The sequence below is a fragment of the Oculina patagonica genome, chromosome 1, assembly GCF_052425735.1.
Source record: "Oculina patagonica isolate OP01 chromosome 1, crgOcupat, whole genome shotgun sequence".
Taxonomy (NCBI): domain Eukaryota; kingdom Metazoa; phylum Cnidaria; class Anthozoa; order Scleractinia; family Oculinidae; genus Oculina; species Oculina patagonica.
The window spans coordinates 5,565,970-5,582,458 of NC_135758.1; the positions used below are offsets into that span (position 1 = coordinate 5,565,970).

The window sequence follows — 16,489 nt, forward strand, 5'->3', positions numbered from 1 at the left end:
TTCTTCAATTGGTAACCAGGCTTTAGCTGTGCAACCTGGCATGTCGAGCCAATTCAAAATGGCGGACGGTCCACGCTTTCCAATGTCAGGTTTTCGACCTCAAAATCATCACATTTCTGGGCCATACACCGGTGGAAATTCTCCTATACCTGCAAAATATCCAAGTATGCCTCCTGAGACATTTCTGCCGCAATCGAATCAACCTTCGACCAATTCAGTGCAGGGACATATTCCACAAATGTTTGCAAGGAACCAGGGACATGACATTATGTATCACAATACGCAAAGCTTTCCCCCTTCGTTCCATCAAAATAACAGCAACATGCAGCAAGACAAGCATCCGATGGCTGTACAGATGCCAGAGGTTCAGCGGCATCCGTTCCCAGACGGTCAATTCATCACGAACAGACAGACAACTCATTCAAGTCCTAATTCTCACAGTTTTTCATCTCATGCGCAATTACCGTTTCCTCCAAGCAATACTTCGATAAATATGGACAGTAGTATCGCTGGAATGACACATTCTTCTTCCCCTTTCCCAACTGGTAGGCCACAGCTCTTACAAAGTACTTCATTACACGCTACAAGCCGTGTTCCCTTGTCAAATGAACAATCCTCATCTATTACATTTCCTGAGTCATTTCCAGCTCCATTTTCAGGGCCCATTTCTGGCCTCTCTGTAGCAACACCTATGCAGTTTCCCCCTCCATTTCCTAGCACCCCTCCTACATTGCACCTAGCGGCACCTCAAGTCATTCAACCACCAATCGTGCCAGGACAAAAAGCTCAAGAGACAACAGGCCAGGAAAGGATTAATAACTTTTTGAGAGTAAGAGGAATAGAAAAACAAGGAAAACAGACATCAGAGAAAACCCATATGAAGGTTTGTTCCTTTTTTGTAAATCACATTATTTATGTCTGGTGCAAGTTCACCTCAAGACCAGGCTGCTGTTCTGTTTCTCTACATAATAACATGGCTATACATTGGCCCAAATTATGTATGCTAAACTCCAGATGGAGGGGTGTCGAATGGTAAATTTAAGACTGTATGAGATGGCGAGACTGATAACAATTCTGCGAGCCCGTAATTTTCTTAGCCTTGAATAAGAAATCAAGACTCCAAGCATGTTTTCACGACAGAGAAAATTGGGTACAGACTCAACAAAAAGTTGGTCCAGACCCAACCACTTTTGTAGAGAAACAGTCAACTTTACGTGGGGCCACAGGTGCCTATGGAGGAAGGTGCCTTAATGGTCCCGTATTTTCTCTTCAAAAGTGGTGAGGTCCAGACCGATTTTTTTATGGGTTCGTACCCAATTTTCTCTGTCATGTAAACACGCTTTCCAAGAAGGCATCCCTAAAAAGTTGAGACGATGATACCCTTGGAATTTGGCAAAAATTATGCAAAACACATTTCATCATCATAAACATCATCATCACCAGATTAGGTAAAAAATTCATGAAACCACTGATGTCTTTTCTAGCTATGATCATGGGTTACAATCTAATTTTTAAAGATTGAAGATTGAAGCACAGCCAGGATTAGACATAATAAAAACAAACGTTCACTGGCTAAAAAAGGGTATCATCTAATTTTTGCCCTTATCGCTACCCTCTTTTGTAGGACCATTTACTGCCCCTTGATGAGGATGTCCACTCTGAGCCTAACCAGGGTGTTTGTGTTGTGTTCTTGGGCATGCATATATAATTTACTTGGTAATTGGTAGGGTAGTCTTTGGGGATTGGTAATTTATCTACATTGTATGATGGACTAGCATCTCATCTAGGGGGATTAGTTAGCAAGAACTCCTAGTATAAACTTTAAAAATGTTACAGAAACCAGACTGTTTAGCACTGCTATTGATCAGCCACCCTGCCTCACTGACCCTTTGAACTGGAATGAACTAAAACCTTAATCAGCTTATTGGTTGAAGAAGTGGAGGACGAAACAACAAAGTGACGCTAACAATCCAAAAAAAAAAATGAGAGTACACTGAAGCAAATTTTGTTGTGTATTTTTTTTCTCTTCATATACATATACACTATAAGAGACTAGGCCTACCACCAGTTACTAGCTGTTGTTAATAACCCATTCTTCAATTTATCATTTCTCAACAGTTGCACACAGCTAAAGAACTCATGGCAGATTGGTTGCAGCTGATTTCTGAGTTGTCCATTCAAAAAGACAAATTAGCTGAACTTGCATCAAGTCAAAATGAAAGTGAGTGGAGGCAGGGGCTTGAAAAGGCTAAAAAATTAAAGGTGGGTTGCATTGATGGAATACTGTGAGGACAGTGAGCTTATTGACTGGTAGGTCAAGATGTGACAAAATATTTGGCTTGAGATCTGTGCCAAGAGACTTTTTCGTGTCTGGCCTAACCTTACTCAGTCAATAAGCATTTTATGCTAATTTTATTGAGCTTAGTTTTGTTGAAATTGGTGACTGTTCTGAGTTGTATGTGTGTGGGGGGCTGGACAGCCTTTTCCAGACCGGTATCATTAACCCATCCAGCTCCACATGTACATGTTTTGATCATAGGCGTACGGGCACACTCGGACTTGGGGGGGCGGTGATCTTCTTGCCCGAAAAATTCACACAATGCCCGAATGTGAAAGCGTGGGAATTTGGATATAAACAAAAAGGTTCACAATTTACACGTCTACTGAAACTGCTATAGTAATGCCTCCAAAACCAGTTGTTTATAAACCTCGCATACTCTATGAAGCCTATTGACAAGTCAGCTCATTTCGATTAAATTAAAAAAGTAATTAAAAGAAAAAGTTTTTCCTTCCGTGGCGCTGTCCGAAAGTGTTAATAATTCTGTCCATACTGTTTACAATAACTTGATTTCCATAACAGCGCTCAATGCACACGATGGCGAGGTTATTTAGCCTATTTTGCCCCATCGTGCTCCTGAGGTAGGTCTTCAAGCGTCGGAGTCCGCTGAATGAGCGCTCCGCTGAGCAGGACGTTGCCGGGATGACGGCCAGAATGGACGCGACCTTTGAAAACTCTGGGGTCATTTCATAAAGGCTGTTTTTGCTCAACACTTCGATGACTTCTGCTGGTGTTTTAATTGATTTCTCCACGTGTGCTGCCTTAAACTGACAGAAGAGGCGTTGGTCTGCCTGGAGTAGCTCCCTGTCGAGGTTGTAGTGCCTGGCAACCCGATCGAGGCTAGCACTGGTTGGCGAATCACTTAGAGTGATGTCACCTAATGCGCAAAGAACATCTTGGTCATTGCCACTGAATCGAGTTTCGATTTCGGCCAGTACCTTATCCAGGGAGGTGTAAAAAGTGTTCACACGATGGTAGTCCTCTGGTTTTGATGGCGGAGCCGCTGCATTGACGTTTTGCATAGTTTCCCCAACCAAAGCTTGTAAGCGAGTTGAGGGTTGGCGTCGCGGCACACGAGCATCGCGGAATGAAAACTCCGAGTCAGAAATCCACGATTTCATCTTATTACCGATGCATTCACACAGTTTCCACACTGAGGTGAAACTCTCCTCATTTCGGCAGCTTCGTAGAGTCGCCAAAGTCAAATTGGCATTCCGCCTCGCCGAGATAACATCCACAGTTTTTCCCTGAAGATAAGCACTCAGGCTGCTTGTATTAGATAAAATAATCTTCAAAACACACAGACCGAGGACGAACTGGAAATCACACATTCCATGCAGAAGCGAGCGACTTTCCGAGTATGTCTTAGCGTCCTTGTCGGTGGATAATACTAACAATGCCTTCACTATTCGCTCGAGCTGCTGGTCGACGGATTTCACCGCTTCCCACCGACATGCCCATCTTGTTACACTTTGAGACTTCAATGTCTTAAGCAGACTACCTTCTTCAGTCTCAATGTCTCCAAACAAAGCGTGTCGCTTTGGACTAGCCTCTAGAAAATTGTACAGGCTCTGAATTGTGCCCAGAGTATTTCGCAATGGTTCCACTGTTGTCATGGTGTCTTGCAGTGCCAGATTTAACAAATGACCATAGCAGTGTACATAGATTGCGAGGGGGGAGCATTCTTTCATTCGTGCACTAAGTCCCTTATTAACACCACTCATGTTACTTGCTCCGTCAAAGCACTCGCCGACGATATTCTGGAGATCTAACTGCAAGTTGTTGATAACTGTTTTCACTAGTTCGTAAAGAGTTGCACCGTCTGTTGTTTTTGTGGCATGAAAACCAACAAATGCTTCCTTCTTGCTACCATTTGCTATGTAGCTGAGGCAAAAAGACACTTGCTCGGCTCGGCTTATATCGGACGTTTCATCAATAATGATCCCATACCAACCGCTATCTTTCACATCCTTACAGATAAGCTCAATTATGAGGTCAGCAAAAATTTCAAGCAGCTCATTCTGGATGGATGGCGAGGTCCACTGAGCGTGGTTTTGTAACTGAGTGTTCAATGTCTCTTCCAGCCAAGGAATGTCTTTACACCGAAGGTGCAAAAGCTCTAGAAAATTACCCCTGTTGACATCTGATCTTTGCCCGAGGTTAGATCGATTTTCTTCGTGACCTCTTTGAGCGATGTTTTGTTGGGCAGTGTAAAAAAGACATTCGATGATCACACGTAAAAACTCGCGGTTGCGTTGGACGTACTTACGATGTCCATCATCAACGATGCTAATGATAGAGGAGGATTTCCTCTTCATCTGGCGGTATTGCAACCACTTTGTCATCGCCAGAGAGTGCGCGTCACTTTGGTGGTGTTTTGTAAGGCGCTCAGGTTTCTTCCAATTGGAAAACGTGAAAGCGTTATCCTTTAAAAACGTCGAACAAGCATAGCAAGTTGTAACCTTTCCATTTACTGAGTAATTTAACCAAGGATATTGCTTGAACCACTTTGGCTGGAAATCTCTAGTGAATGTCTCGGTCCCAAATCTTTGCGGGTTATATTCGCGGAGAACCGGTTGCTGCGGCCCCTCACTTGTGACCATCCCTGATTCACGTACTGCGTTGTCATCTCTTGGTAACTGCACAGTCATCTCCACTAGTACTTCAGGCTCCATCGGTACTTCTACTGTTTGAGGCGAGGATGGTTGAGGCTCTTCAGCTCCTTCCTGAGAAGAGACATGTTCATCTTGGTCATCCTGCAGTTCCATAACCACCGACGCAGGCGAGATTTCAACTCTTTCAATGCCATCAGTTTGTACATTCGAACAGGAACTAGTGTTAGCTTGGTCATGCGCGTCAGCCTGGTTGTCCGATCTGAAAAGCTTCTGTGACGGCCGTGACTCCGCGGAGCTCTTGGTGAAAAAAGCAAGCTGACTCTGATTACGCTCACGTACCATCGTGAAAGCAACTTTCTTTCCTTTGTGCACAGTTCTGGAATGATTATCTTTATAATCGGAATCGAGTTCCTTCTTACATACACCACAAATAACGCGCTGGCGATAAAGGCGTTTTCTTTTTCCTCTTTCAGCCTCTTGATCCGTCATAATTCAAGTTTCACTTCTACCTTTTGATTTCCAGTCTGAAAATGGGACGTTGAATAGAGTACTTACGGTATCCGTTTACGTTCTGAATAAATCGCTTAATCGCTTTCAATTATAGAGTGAAGCATCGGATTTCAAGCGTGACAAAAAGACCGTAACGCATAGCATAATAAAACTAAGTTGCGGAGCATAATGCATTGTGATGTTTTTATACGTACTGAGTAATGTTTATTAAAAATTCAAGATTATAAGTTTTCATTCAAGGATTTTTTTCTTAAATTGTTTCATGTATTCTTAATACAAATCGCACGGGACTGTACAAGATAACACTAAGATGAAACACACGGTCCTTTTGCACACGTGGTCGGCATTTTGCTATCATGATGGATCAATTATGCATCGGTCTAAAAATATACAAGCTTTCACTGAATGAGAAATTTCGCCTTTAAACACGCCGAAGGGCACCCTGCCAAAATTCGAAAAAATATGCCGTTTTGGCGAAATTGTCATAAGCGTTTCTTCTTATCTAAAATTAACTGCAACGCGCTCACATTGTTGCTTTTAATCTGCATTCACGCAAATTTGGAGAGTTCTTCCAAAATTTTTCACCTAAGATGAACGCGTTTAATTAAGACTACACCAGAGGAAAAAGACAAAAACAGTCGGGCAAAGATCCGAAGAGCTAGCCTGCATTTTTGGCACATATTTATCTCAGGCTTGGTACAAGCCGACAAAATGCCTTGACTTCAAATAATAATTATTTACCTTTCGCCTTGTCGACCGCTTGACCCTAAGACACTTTCTTCTTGATCTTGAACTTGAACTCCTTTCTTGATCTTAAACTTGAACTGTTTTTCTTCTTCCACAACGTTAACTTTGACTCCACGAAGGCCTCGACAGAAACTAAACTTCATGTGAGCAGCACACGATTCACAAAGCGTACGCCGGTACGTGTTCTCCCGCCTTAGTGAATTGGCGCGAACGTTTGGCGCGAACTGCAGCAAATGCCAGGCTGCTAGCGATTGGCAGATCGGCAGCAAAGCCATTTAAACGTTTTAAGATTGACCGTTTTGTCGTGTTGTAGAAGCCGGACCCAATAAATAACTACATATTTTTATTAATGTATAAAATAAGTAAATTAAGTTAAATATAAAAATTTTTTATCCCAAGTGCTTTTGCCCGAGTTTCTTGCGTTTTGCCCGAAAATTTTCGCAACTGGGGGGGCTGCAGCCCCCCCCGCCCCCCCGGCCCGTACGCCTATGGTTTTGATCAGCTCACAGTTGTATTGTTTTCTAATGAAATACATTAGTAGGGCTGTATGCCAATAGTTCAATTATAGACTCCCCAAAATAATAGTAGACTATAGTCATCTAAATAACTATTGCTCTAGCTAGTGATAATTCTAAGTTTATACAACACCATTTTTTTCTTTTAGGCGAGAATCAATCAAATTCAAGCTTACTTTTCCTCTCCTGAAGAGATAAAACAACTAGAAGAACAAGTCACAAAAAGGAAGAAGAAAAGGGTAAAGATGTTGTTTATTTTGGATAATGTAAATTCTACTTAACAATTAGACTACGAGCCCGAGTTTTCTATGAGCAAATAGTCAACGAGGCGCAGCCGAGTTGACTATTTGCTCATAGAAAACGAGGGAGTAGTTTTTTAGTAGAAATCTAAAGGATGCAGTCCAAAACCTACAATATTGTGCACTTTGAAGAAAAAATCAAGAAAAATTACCGCTTAAAGAGCTACGCGAGCGCGCGACGTTTTCACGGGAAGAAATCAGTGGGAGAACCAATCAGACGCGGATTTCCAATAGAACACAGCTGAGTTTCTACTAAAAGGTTTTATTCTTAGGACTCCTATTTCAGTGGTTTAGTGTATCCTTAATTCTCCGAAAAACTACTTTAGTTGATTATCAGTTGGAAAGCTGATTAAAATAAATGAACCGATGTCGCAACTTTCAAAAAAGCTGAGCAGTCATTTCGAGCATTAGCCCTTCATTGGAGCAAAGGACTAGTGCTCGAAACGTCAGCTTTTCAGAATTTGCTACCATTATCAAATTCCAGGTGATAATGAACTGTTTCACCTGCCCACTGATGCAGCACAACAGTTTCTTTAAAACTAAAACCTTTGTTAGGTTAAAACTACTTACATATAACTTAGATACAGAAAGCTAGAAAATTCCTCTCTTAACAATTAAAATGCTAGGGAAGTAAGCAGTTGCGGACTAGCTTTCCCCAGGGGGGTTGGGTTTGGGGGTTTTTTTTTGTTTTTTTTTGTTGCCCCCCCCCCCCATCCTATCTAGGGTGAGTAGGTATACTCCTAAGTACTGTTGGGTGCAAAAGTCACTAAGTTTCTAGGTTTTTAAAAAATGTTTTTGTTTTCCCAGGAATGGCAAAAGAGAAGACGAAAGGAGGAATATGTACTAAGGCAGGAAGCAGAGGAGAGAAAGAATACACTGCACAAGAAAATTGATGAATGGAGATCACAGATTATGGCAGAGGATGAAGCAAAAAGAAGGGTATCTTCAATTCCAATGCAGTGTTAATTTTTATTGGTAGTTTTCCTTACCGGTATTTATTTCATTTTATTTCACATTTCCATTTTGTTTTTTGTTTTTTTTTTTATTCAATTCACTTTCCTTATTTCTGTCTTTTCATTGTTTATTTGTAGGCAGAGTCAATGAAACATGAAGCCGGTGGGGTACTAGGAGAGGTGAAAAGAAAGCAAACAGATGCGACAAAAGCAGTGGAACTTTTAAAGGCGTTAAGAAAACTAAGAGAGGCTAGGAAACAAGAGGCTGAAGTTAAAGGTAAAAGTAAATGAATGTGGCCGATTTTGGGTACGGTAAATACCTAATCGTACCTCAAGTTTGGTCTCGCCATGGGTATTTTGGCTCAACTGCGCCTCGCAAAAGTATGAGCCATGGCCTGACCAGACACGACTAAAGCGAACATAGAAGTTATCATGAGGCATACGTACTAGTAGTGAATCTTTTCCATAGATGCCTGGCAGCTACCATGTAACCACATGTAACCATTACATGTAACTAAATGTAAAAATGTAGCTACATGTAGCTACATGTAACATGCAAACTACATGTTTTCCATTTGTTTAGGAGTTTATGTTAAACCAACCGTGGAAGAGAATAGAAGGTTTGAAGAAAGAGTCAAGTGGCTAGAGAAAGTAATGGAACCAAGACGAGAGCTGTACGAGACAGAAGAAAAGACTCTACGAGTAATGTTAGCTGAGGAGGAGGAAGAGAAGGAGAAAGAACGACGAGAAATGGAGAGAAGAAATCAAGGTAAAAATTGTAGCACTCTTTCCTTTATCCTTTTCATGCAAGTTACTTTGCGATAGAGAACCTGAATTATTTTCTTTATCCGGGATAACGAAGGACTTATTTTATTATTTCAAGACTTTAGTTCACGTATTTTAAAACATTACATCATCAGCTTGCCAAACGAGAGAAAGCTCTCGTCGCGCTGTCGTAAAAATGTGAGCAGACACCCGCAAGGCAAAATGCTCCCTATAAAACGCCTTCCTGAAAGCATGTAGGAAATAACTAATTCACGTAAAAAATCTTCCCTTGTCTATTTCTCGTTCTCAAAACATGCCGTACCAAAGGTACAACGATTATTCTAGGGGCGTTGTGTCGGGTACATTTTGTCTTAGGGGTGTTATGACCGGCATTCGTTTGACTATAACGCACGAGAGACACATCATCCATTTGAATTGATCAAGAGTCACAAGCATGGCGTAACGTCATGAACAGCTATATGTAATTTACCCCGTATTTAATGACTGTTTAGAGCAGTTTTCAATATTGAGTGTCGTAAAACCAAAACCAAAGTAATTACTCCGACCAATCACAAAGGACACAGACAATCCAGTGAACCAATCAAAACTCGAAGCCAATACATGTAGCCGGCACTAAGCGCGGGAAAACGGCGCGAGCGAGTCACGATTGGTTTTGGTTTTAGTTCTGATTGGCTGAGAAAGTGGCGCGAGATTTTCAAGCCAATCACTAAGCGTAGTAATACAAAACCAAAGCAAACGCAATTTACTTTCGACACTCAAGTGAAAACCGCTCTAATGCGAATATTATAAAAGAATTATTCTCTGTCTTGTTTCTTTAGCATCTCTTGGCTTGTCAGATCCCATGGATTGGTTTCATAGCTATTACAAACAAGCTGAACACAGCATGCAGTCATTAGTACAAATACGGTAAGTCAACCAATAATTTGTTCGGTTGGTGATGCATCATACCCAAAGATTTTTAAAAAGCTACCGTATTTACTCGAATAAGCGCCGCCCCCGAATAAGCACCGCCCTCGAATAAGCGCCACATTTGGGCCCAAAAGTTAATAAGCGCCGCCCCCGAATAAGCGCCGCAGTCCCGATGCGGAATTTACAAGCAACTATAAAACAACTTTGACGTGTCCAGCAAGCGATGTTGCAGTCAAGTGATTGTTTTACCGCCGCCCAAGTTCATCCAACATCCACAAACGAGTGTAAATGCTGGAAGGCCGCGAACGCCAGGACAGCAGCGTCACCCCCAGCAAGACACGGAACGACAACCATATGATGCTCATACGAAAAAAAGACCAGCGGCCAATTTGAAATAGCGCCGCCCCAATAAGCGCCGCCCCGAAAAGCGCCGCACAAGGCGCGAAAAATTTAATAAGCGCGCGACGCTATTCGAGTAAATACGGTATGTGCACGATGTATGAAATCAGTCTTTTTGTGTGGTGTGCAAAATTGCGTTTCAATCGATGGAAACCCCAAAATAATAGATAACTAAGGTATAGAAAAAAGTCAAAGAGGTGATAATAGACTGTAGGAATATAGATTGGGGAAGGTTAGGGCGTGTTTTTACTAAGGCTTGGAGAAACTTGAAAAAAATTTAGGCCCCGTTTTTAAAATATGCCCCATTTTGCTACCAGTCCTGAATTCACCACACTGTTAACAAAAGTTGTGCTTTTTGAGTAAACTGTAAAGTGGCTTAAAATGATATAGTTTTGATTTTTTTTTTCTCCTAGGCGGCAATGGGATGCGTTTTTAGCACCTGAGACATTCCCAGGGGCTTCTCGTATCCCGGAGGGGTATGTGACCCCTGCGGAACCTTCCTCAAGCTTATGGGCCACAGCAGTTATTGACAAGGGTTAGATGTAAGAACATGGATGAAGAGTTACAAAACGCACATGGATCAGAAACTACGCCCAGCTTAAAGAAAGCATCACAAACAGAAGTGAACGGCAGTGCCGATAAAACGTGACTTCTTAATTATTTTTCCATTGGAGTAAATTTACCATCAATAAAAATATCATGGCTAGTATTCCGGTTGTCTTCCTTCATCAACCTCGTTCCCAGGGCTTTTCCTTTGGTAATTTGACGAGGTTGTTTACTAGAAAAAATTGAAATAAATAAACGGTCACTGAGCCGGGACAGCGTCAAATAGTCCGGCGGCTTAGCTCGAAATTTTGCTTGAATTGTGCACTTTTTGATACAAGCATGAAATTTGGAACACTAAAAGTAATTTTGGTCACCAAGAGCAGGTTTTTTCAGATATAGTGCCAAAGCCGAAAAACGCCAGTTTCCACGGAAACCGTAATTTATTTAAATCAATGAAATTTCGTGAATTATTTGTTTGTCCTGGTGTTTAGACAAATACTATTATGTGAGGTAGTGATACAAAGTCGCACGTACAAAATTTAGAACGAAATGCTGTAATGTAGACTGTTCGCAGCCCTCTATATTTTCGTATTTCACTTCTGTTAGCGAACGGCGAACGCTACTATCGGGGAATGAATCGCGAGAGACCTGGTCGCTAGCGCAATAATTCCTAGTTAATTATTGGAATAAAGATGGTAAAAACATAACAACTGTAAGCCTAATTTAAAGCATTCATATCTTTACTTTTGAAATAAAATCTACAAAAAAAGGTGTATAAAAGCGCAAGAAGAAGTACTTCGCGAAGGAGGGGCCTCTTGGCTGAAACTTTCATAACTGTTTACTAGCTGAAAATAGAAAATTGGCGTTGCCTCTATATCAAGAATTGATTAGTATGTGAATGCTTGTAATCCTGCAAAGTTTTTTGCTTGTATCAAAAATCGCACAATTCAGGAGCTAAGCCGCCGGACTAAAAGGGCCAATTTAGATTATTCAAACTTGTAAGCTGGAGAGGAATTCAACAAAAAGTAATTTTATGTATCTATCCTCAAACTTGATGGACTTCTTGTGTTCTATCCCACTTAATAACCTCGGGGCCGAGTTAGAACTATGAATAGAAAATGAATTCATGTCGAAAACGGAGTGAAAAATTCAATAAAGAAGATACGGGGAGAAAGAAGAAACCTCTCTTTCCCCTCGACTTATCTTCGTAGATTTTTTTTAGCCGTTTTCAATTTTCCCCCACCGGCCTCCAATTTTACTACTTCTGGGTTTCCGAGGATTGCGATAGCCTTGACCGATTAGCTTTGTCTTTCCAGCGTCAGAGCTATCCAAAGCTGAATTTGTAAAGACAGCATACAATGTCAAAAAGAAACTTGACATGTCCAAACTACGCCGATTTGGTTATTTCACGACGGTAAAGAAAATGTACTAGGATTTATAACGACTGTATTGTCGTTGCAGTTGTTATTGTTCGGTGCCAGGGATAATTGAATTTTTTTTTTTTACGGGAACTGTTCGAATGTTGTTTAGACTGACATACGTACAAAACACCCACTTTGTCAAAGTATTAGTACAGAAAAAACAAATTCGGAACGGTAATGGGCAATGAACTGAAAAACAGCTCTTCAAATTCTGTCTGTTTGACGTTCTTTGTGCAGAAGTAAGCTTAATGGATTTTTAATGCCATATTCAAGCGTATAGTAACTTTCTAAAATTTGTTAAAGTTTTTTTACGAGCCTTCTTTCTTGACGGAGTAGCTGTGTTCTAGGGTTTCTCTTTTTGCATAAAAAGGTTCAAACGAGTTGTTAGGTCTTATTACACGGTGGCAATGAAGTATCAAAATCTGAGTGAAGTAGTTTCTTGATGAACTCAATTCAACAACAACAATTAATGTTTTTGTATTCAAGAACAAATAGTCTAGAATTTTAGGCGACAAATAAGCAGCTAAGTTTATTATTTTTGCTATCCTTGACAGGTCAGCTTTGTTTTTTGTAGGCTTTATTAATGGCCAGTAATATATTGGTCTTTGTGTTTATGAGATAGTTTGTAATGAGGTCACTGAAAATCTTTTCAAATAACCTATTGTCCTTTCAAACAAACAAACTGCCTTATGTCTAGGACAGAAAATGAAAGCGGTAAATAAGAGAACTGAAGCTCTATTATTATTGTTCTAAGAAAATCAGTGTTCTGAAAAAATTTTTAATAAGATTTTGGGAAATTAAAATTCGACAACAACAATAGCTAACAATGCCCCTTACGATTGTCATTCGAATAAGTAATGTAATATAAATGTTCGAGTGTTCGTAGTGAGGCCACATTTAACAATCTCTCGTCCGTACATAAAACAGAAATAACTGAAGTGTATGTAAATAACAAAACAAATTTTAGTTATAAAAGCTTGCAATGGAGTGTCAGTCACACCCAGTTCACTGCAATATCAGTTAAAAGATGGGCAACATTCATTTAAGTAAACCAGTGCAAAACCTTTTGTCGAACAAGTCGCCTCAATTTATAAAAACAAGACACGCTTGACTTGTAATGGTTTAATTTCCATATTGTTAAGTGCCAAGTTTTGATCAAGAATTCAGTTAAAAAACATGTTGAGGTACGATTTTGCGACCTCTTACATCGATATTTTAGCCGACCCGCCGAGAAACCGCAGTTTTTTGTTTTGTTTTCTTGATTACTGAAATAAGTGCAAGACAGAACAGAAGTTCAGAATGTATATATTATACTTATTATCGATTATTATAATTACAATTTTTGCGTCATCTGTAAACTGACCAACTATTAAAAGTTGAAACACTTTAAGCGTAAACGCAAAACAGAACTTTAAGTAAGACATCTATAACAGCTACTATTTGAAAAATGAATGAAAAAAATCTCCGTCAGCTGTAATCGGCTCTCACGGCAGCGCGCCAGTGTCTCGCATGTTTGGAGTTCGCGTGTTTTGTGTACATTGTTCCTAACAGGAGCCAGTCTGAATGTTCAGTGCTTATTCTATAGCTGGGACACAGTATAAGATCAAACGAATCACAATTTGTTAAGTCTGGAATGCTTCCTAAATCCTTTGTGAAGACGCCAGCGATTCTGAGAGAATCATTCTCTTTTACTGTGACTTGCTTTACTTCAATGTCTGGACCATCGATTGAATTAACAGTATCTGAACGAGTTCGCGTTAGTGCTTCGCGACGGATAAAACTAGACGAACTTCCACCAAGACTCTGTCGTCGCTCGTGAAATTCAACTGTTGCTGTTACACCGACACTCGCTTGATACAAATCCTTCACTCCTTGTAGCGTGACCAATAAATAGAAACTTCTTGTGATTCCTCGCTCTTCTGAAGTGTAAAACTTGGGCACTAGATGAACTCGAACTTTCTTGTTCAATGGAAGAAGTGTCGGCGGTGTATTGCTGTCTTTTGATATTGAATTGTCCTCAGAGTTGTCCTGTTTCTCCTTTGTACCTGTGGACCCCATTTCTACGGTCATTTGCAAGAATTACGCATCAAAACAAAACTCTTCCATGCGTTAGAGAATTAGTTCCATATGGATTATTCGACGTTTCGTGCAAAGGCAGTCATTGATAATTCCATTGTAAATCCCATCAGAGTCCATTCATTTGAGGGATATTTTCGAAAGAAAAGTCAGTTATCTTTCTTTCCGCACAGTATAAATGACATATAAAACAAGTGTTGTTCTCTTCAAGTTTGTTTGACAAGCACCTTGGAGGCGAAAGTATGAAATATGAATACCTGTAGCACGGCTGTAAATCACTGCGAGGAAAAAATAAATGTTCCTGTCTTTTTTGTTCAGGTCGGAGAGGGCTTAACGAGTTTTTAAGACGATCCCTGTTTAAAGGTTGACGACCTTTAGAGTTTACAAAAGATTTCGTAAACAAATACAAGCGGCAAATGGGTGAATTTATTTAATTAGACATTCTTTTGTGACGCCAGACTAAATGACAGCTCATTAGTATTTTTATAAATGAAATTACTGCGCGACCACAGCCAGCGTTTACATAACCTGCGATCAGGGTTTTTTCTCGGGGGGGGGGGGCAACGGAAAAAAGCGGAAAAAAAAAACGGGAGCGTTTACAGTAAACTAAATTATAAACGACAAGCGCCACAGTTTTCAGCCGTTTTTTTTTTTCTTTGGTGGGGAGGGGGGGGGGGGGGGAACTTACCATTATTCCACGGTCATTCAAACAGGTCTATCAATATTCTGCCAAATGCTAACCACGCCAGATTCCTTACAACCTTTAATTTTTCTCTCTTTATTTTGCGAGAAGTGCATCTCGAAATATTTCAAATGCGCGCTGGTCATTTAAAAGTTGCAAAAATACGTTCGGAAAAAATGTAATAAATCACTTCAAAAAATGCATCCTAGGGAACACTTCATACAGATCATTGTTGGGAAAAACAAGTAGCCAGGGAATTTTTTTTTTTGCTTTGGCGTTTTCTGTTGCCACGGAAACGTACCCATTCTTCACGAAATGTTGGTCAGCGGTTCCCTCAACAAATCCAACATGGCGGCCGCCGAGCTTCGTGCAGCAGGATTAATCATCTTCCGTAGAAGAAGTTTTAAGGGACCTTTTGAATATCTTCTTCTACAAACATCTTATGGAAGGCATCACTGGACACCGCCAAAGGGTCACGTCGACCCAGGAGAGTCGGACTTGCAGACAGCTCTGCGTGAAACTGAAGAAGAATCTGGACTAAAGCAAAGCTATTTGAACGTGATGGAAACTATAAAGAAAACTTTGAATTACGAGGTGCGGGGAAAACCAAAGACTGTTATTTACTGGCTTGCCGAAGTGAAGGATTACAATGTTCCCATACGGCTGTCGGATGAGCATCAGGATTTTAAATGGCTGACTGTTGAAGGCGCTTGTGAACTGTTACATGACACGACTGGAGATGCCTTGCGTGAAGCGGATCAGGAGATAAGAAATGTTACAGACTTCTACATAAATACTTACTGACAAAAGACTTCGAAAACGCGCGTGTTGTATAGTAGGAAACCCTAGGCCTTTTTAATGCATTAAATTATTTTAATGTTATTTTAATACCAGTGTCATGATTGACGAAATATGAAATGATCGTCACAGTATTATAATGTTAGCAATTTAAGCAATTTTTGCTCTTTAGAGGGGCCTGAAAGGGTAAAATGGGAGCTGGGATTTGGCTATTTTTTTTACTTCGAAAATAGAATTTGGGTCACTGGGACTGGGAATAAAATGGGAATAAAACTGGGATTTGGGCAGAACATAGGCTGGGAAATGGGATTTGGACAAAATTAATATTGGAGCTGGGAAATGGGATTTATACCCCCCACCGCCTCTTCAGGGCCCTCTTTTTGGTATAAAAAGTCAGTCTTAAATAGTAACTGCTGAATTGCAGGCACACTGCAAAGATCATTTCATCATTTTCCTGTTTCAACTGCAGTCTTGCTGGCTTTCTTCATTTACCGGTATGTCAGTATCAAGAAAACACTTGACGGTCCACTATACTAACAGCCACCTTTCTGCTAGGGCCAAAGCTTTCCATTCCATCTTAATCACTGATCCTTACACTTAACAGTGCCTTTGCTCATTTTGAGATTACAATGCCCCCCCCCCCCCCCTCCACAATGGCCGGCTTAACTTTTTTTCTGCAGGGTGGCCATTGCACATACCGTATGTCCAACCATATTGAAGACAATAAAATTAATATGTGTTTTATAACATGAATATTACATTTGAGGGGCCAATAATTTATTAATAAAATTAGCCAAGTGTCAGTTCTTTATTAGCAATCCAGTATTTTCTAAGTATTTGATGTGAATATATAATTTTGCCGATTGCATAAGTCTGGTTCAGCCGTTTGAGAGAA

The 16,489-nt window shown here is 40.5% G+C and overlaps 4 protein-coding genes across 5 annotated transcripts in view; 2 read left to right on the forward strand and 2 right to left on the reverse strand.

The window, feature by feature from the left end:
- Positions 1-53: 53 nt before the first annotated feature.
- LOC144652927 (uncharacterized) lies at positions 54-10,780 on the forward strand. Its single transcript, XM_078512830.1, has 8 exons — positions 54-883; positions 2,119-2,262; positions 6,875-6,964; positions 7,832-7,963; positions 8,116-8,254; positions 8,561-8,746; positions 9,582-9,669; positions 10,485-10,780. The coding sequence occupies exons 1-8, from the start codon at positions 59-61 to the stop codon at positions 10,609-10,611; spliced, it is 1,731 nt and encodes a 576-aa protein (XP_078368956.1). The 5' UTR covers positions 54-58; the 3' UTR covers positions 10,612-10,780.
- LOC144652776 (zinc finger MYM-type protein 1-like) overlaps positions 2,535-16,489 on the reverse strand; it is a 54,776-nt gene continuing 40,821 nt past the window's right edge. The window contains exon 2 of one of the 2 annotated variants that reach the window (XM_078512818.1): positions 2,535-5,310. In XM_078512818.1, the coding sequence (XP_078368944.1) occupies positions 2,770-5,310 (2,541 nt within the window). In that variant the 3' untranslated portion in view covers positions 2,535-2,769. Of the gene's footprint in view, positions 6,348-16,489 lie in introns of those variants that run through there. The other variant, XM_078512817.1, reaches the window with a different exon arrangement.
- LOC144653050 (uncharacterized) lies at positions 12,553-14,522 on the reverse strand. The gene has a single exon (XM_078512967.1). It carries the CDS (start codon positions 14,106-14,108, stop codon positions 13,506-13,508), a length of 603 nt encoding a protein of 200 aa, XP_078369093.1. The 5' UTR covers positions 14,109-14,522; the 3' UTR covers positions 12,553-13,505.
- On the forward strand, positions 15,114-15,678 carry LOC144653078 (bis(5'-nucleosyl)-tetraphosphatase [asymmetrical]-like). The gene has a single exon (XM_078512998.1). It carries the CDS (start codon positions 15,145-15,147, stop codon positions 15,598-15,600), a length of 456 nt encoding a protein of 151 aa, XP_078369124.1. The 5' UTR covers positions 15,114-15,144; the 3' UTR covers positions 15,601-15,678.